Source organism: Nanorana parkeri, unplaced genomic scaffold (assembly GCF_000935625.1).
Source record: "Nanorana parkeri isolate BGI_ZX_2015 unplaced genomic scaffold, ASM93562v1 scaffold242, whole genome shotgun sequence".
In the NCBI taxonomy this organism is placed as follows: domain Eukaryota; kingdom Metazoa; phylum Chordata; class Amphibia; order Anura; family Dicroglossidae; genus Nanorana; species Nanorana parkeri.
In genome coordinates this window covers 990949-992328 of record NW_017306510.1, presented here as the reverse complement: position 1 = coordinate 992328, position 1380 = coordinate 990949, and the positions used below count along the sequence as shown (strand labels likewise).

Genomic DNA, 1380 nt, shown 5'->3' with positions numbered 1-1380 from the left:
AACATGTCAAGCCTTAAAATTGCGTGCGCGCGAAACCTCAAAAAACGATAATACCCAAAATTGGCCATAGGCGACGCTTTAAAAGCTGTTACCGCTCATCAGTTTAGTGTTATCAGTGATTGATGGCCCTAAAATGATTGCTCTCACTGCGGCGTTCGCGGCGATATGTAACGTGTAGCGCAATTGTCATTTTTGTGGTGCCTCCTGTACATACATTGGGATGCCATCCATAATTAATGAAGTTTTGAACAGCACCCAGAAGGAGTTATGAAACTATGCTGCAATGTGAACATTTGCAAAATACCACTAAATATAACACAATGGTCTGAATGAGCCCTAAAGGTATTAAAAGTGCTCCAAGAAGACAGGAATAAAATGTAATATTTTACGCTCAAGCACAATGCAGTCCCCAAAAATATTGTTCAGTAGACTAAAATGTCTTAATTTATTTATGGATCTTATAGTGGTAATAGTGATAAACTATTGAATAACTTCAATAGTTTACCACCAACCTATAGAGATGAACATGTATCTAACTAATCCAAAACCTTACATGATTTCAATTGTGTCCACTGGGTATGTATCGTGATGGATCTTGTTCATGTCCCATGCCAAGTTTTGCCTAGATGAAGCAGATACCGGAGGCCGCATAAAAAGAAAACTGAGAAGGACACCAAAATACTTCTGGAGACAGGGTAATACTCTCATTCACCTGGTTTCTCCAGATGAGTCAAAACCGCATTAGCATACACCATGGTGGTGATTACTATGGCTAGTCCCATGGTGAGCTTTCATTGTGTGGTGAGATCCTGAAAGCAGAAGATAAGATATTTAAATGTATTAGTAATCTAGGTCACATTATAAAGGACTGCAAATTTTCTATGTATTTCAACTCTTTTGTACAGATTCTCGGAGCCCTGAACCTGCACCAGTACCCATCTCCCTGCAAAAGCCAGAACGGGAGAGGATAATAGAAAAATGTATTATGTATGGTCCAATTTTCTACCTGAGCCCTAGAAAATTGGATTAGAGAGGCTTTTCACCCAGGATTCCTCCTGAGTGGGAACAAAACCCCCCCCCCCCCCACCCCATGGTATGCATAATTCCAGCACCAACTTTACTCAGCAGAGACAGTGGAGTGGCACCACTGGAACCTCTCCTTAAATTTATCAGGTAAGTAACCACAAACCTCAATAATCTCTTTAACCAGTTGACATCCGCTGTGTTAAACCCCCTTCCCATCCAGGCCATTTTTCAGTATTCAGTGCTGCGGTACTTTGACTGACATTTATTCCGTCATGCAGCGCTGTACTGAAATTAATTTGATACCCTTTTTTGGGGACAGATAGAGCTTTCTTTTGGTGGTATTTATTCACCACT

The 1380-nt window shown here is 40.7% G+C and overlaps 1 protein-coding gene across 1 annotated transcript in view; it reads right to left on the bottom strand.

The window, feature by feature from the left end:
- Positions 1 to 1380, bottom strand: part of LOC108787096 (keratin, type I cytoskeletal 42-like) — an 8150-nt gene that overhangs the window by 988 nt on the left and 5782 nt on the right. The window contains exon 7 of the mRNA XM_018556551.1: positions 554 to 661. Within this exon, the coding sequence (XP_018412053.1) occupies positions 554 to 661 (108 nt within the window). The remainder of the gene's footprint in view (positions 1 to 553; positions 662 to 1380) is intronic.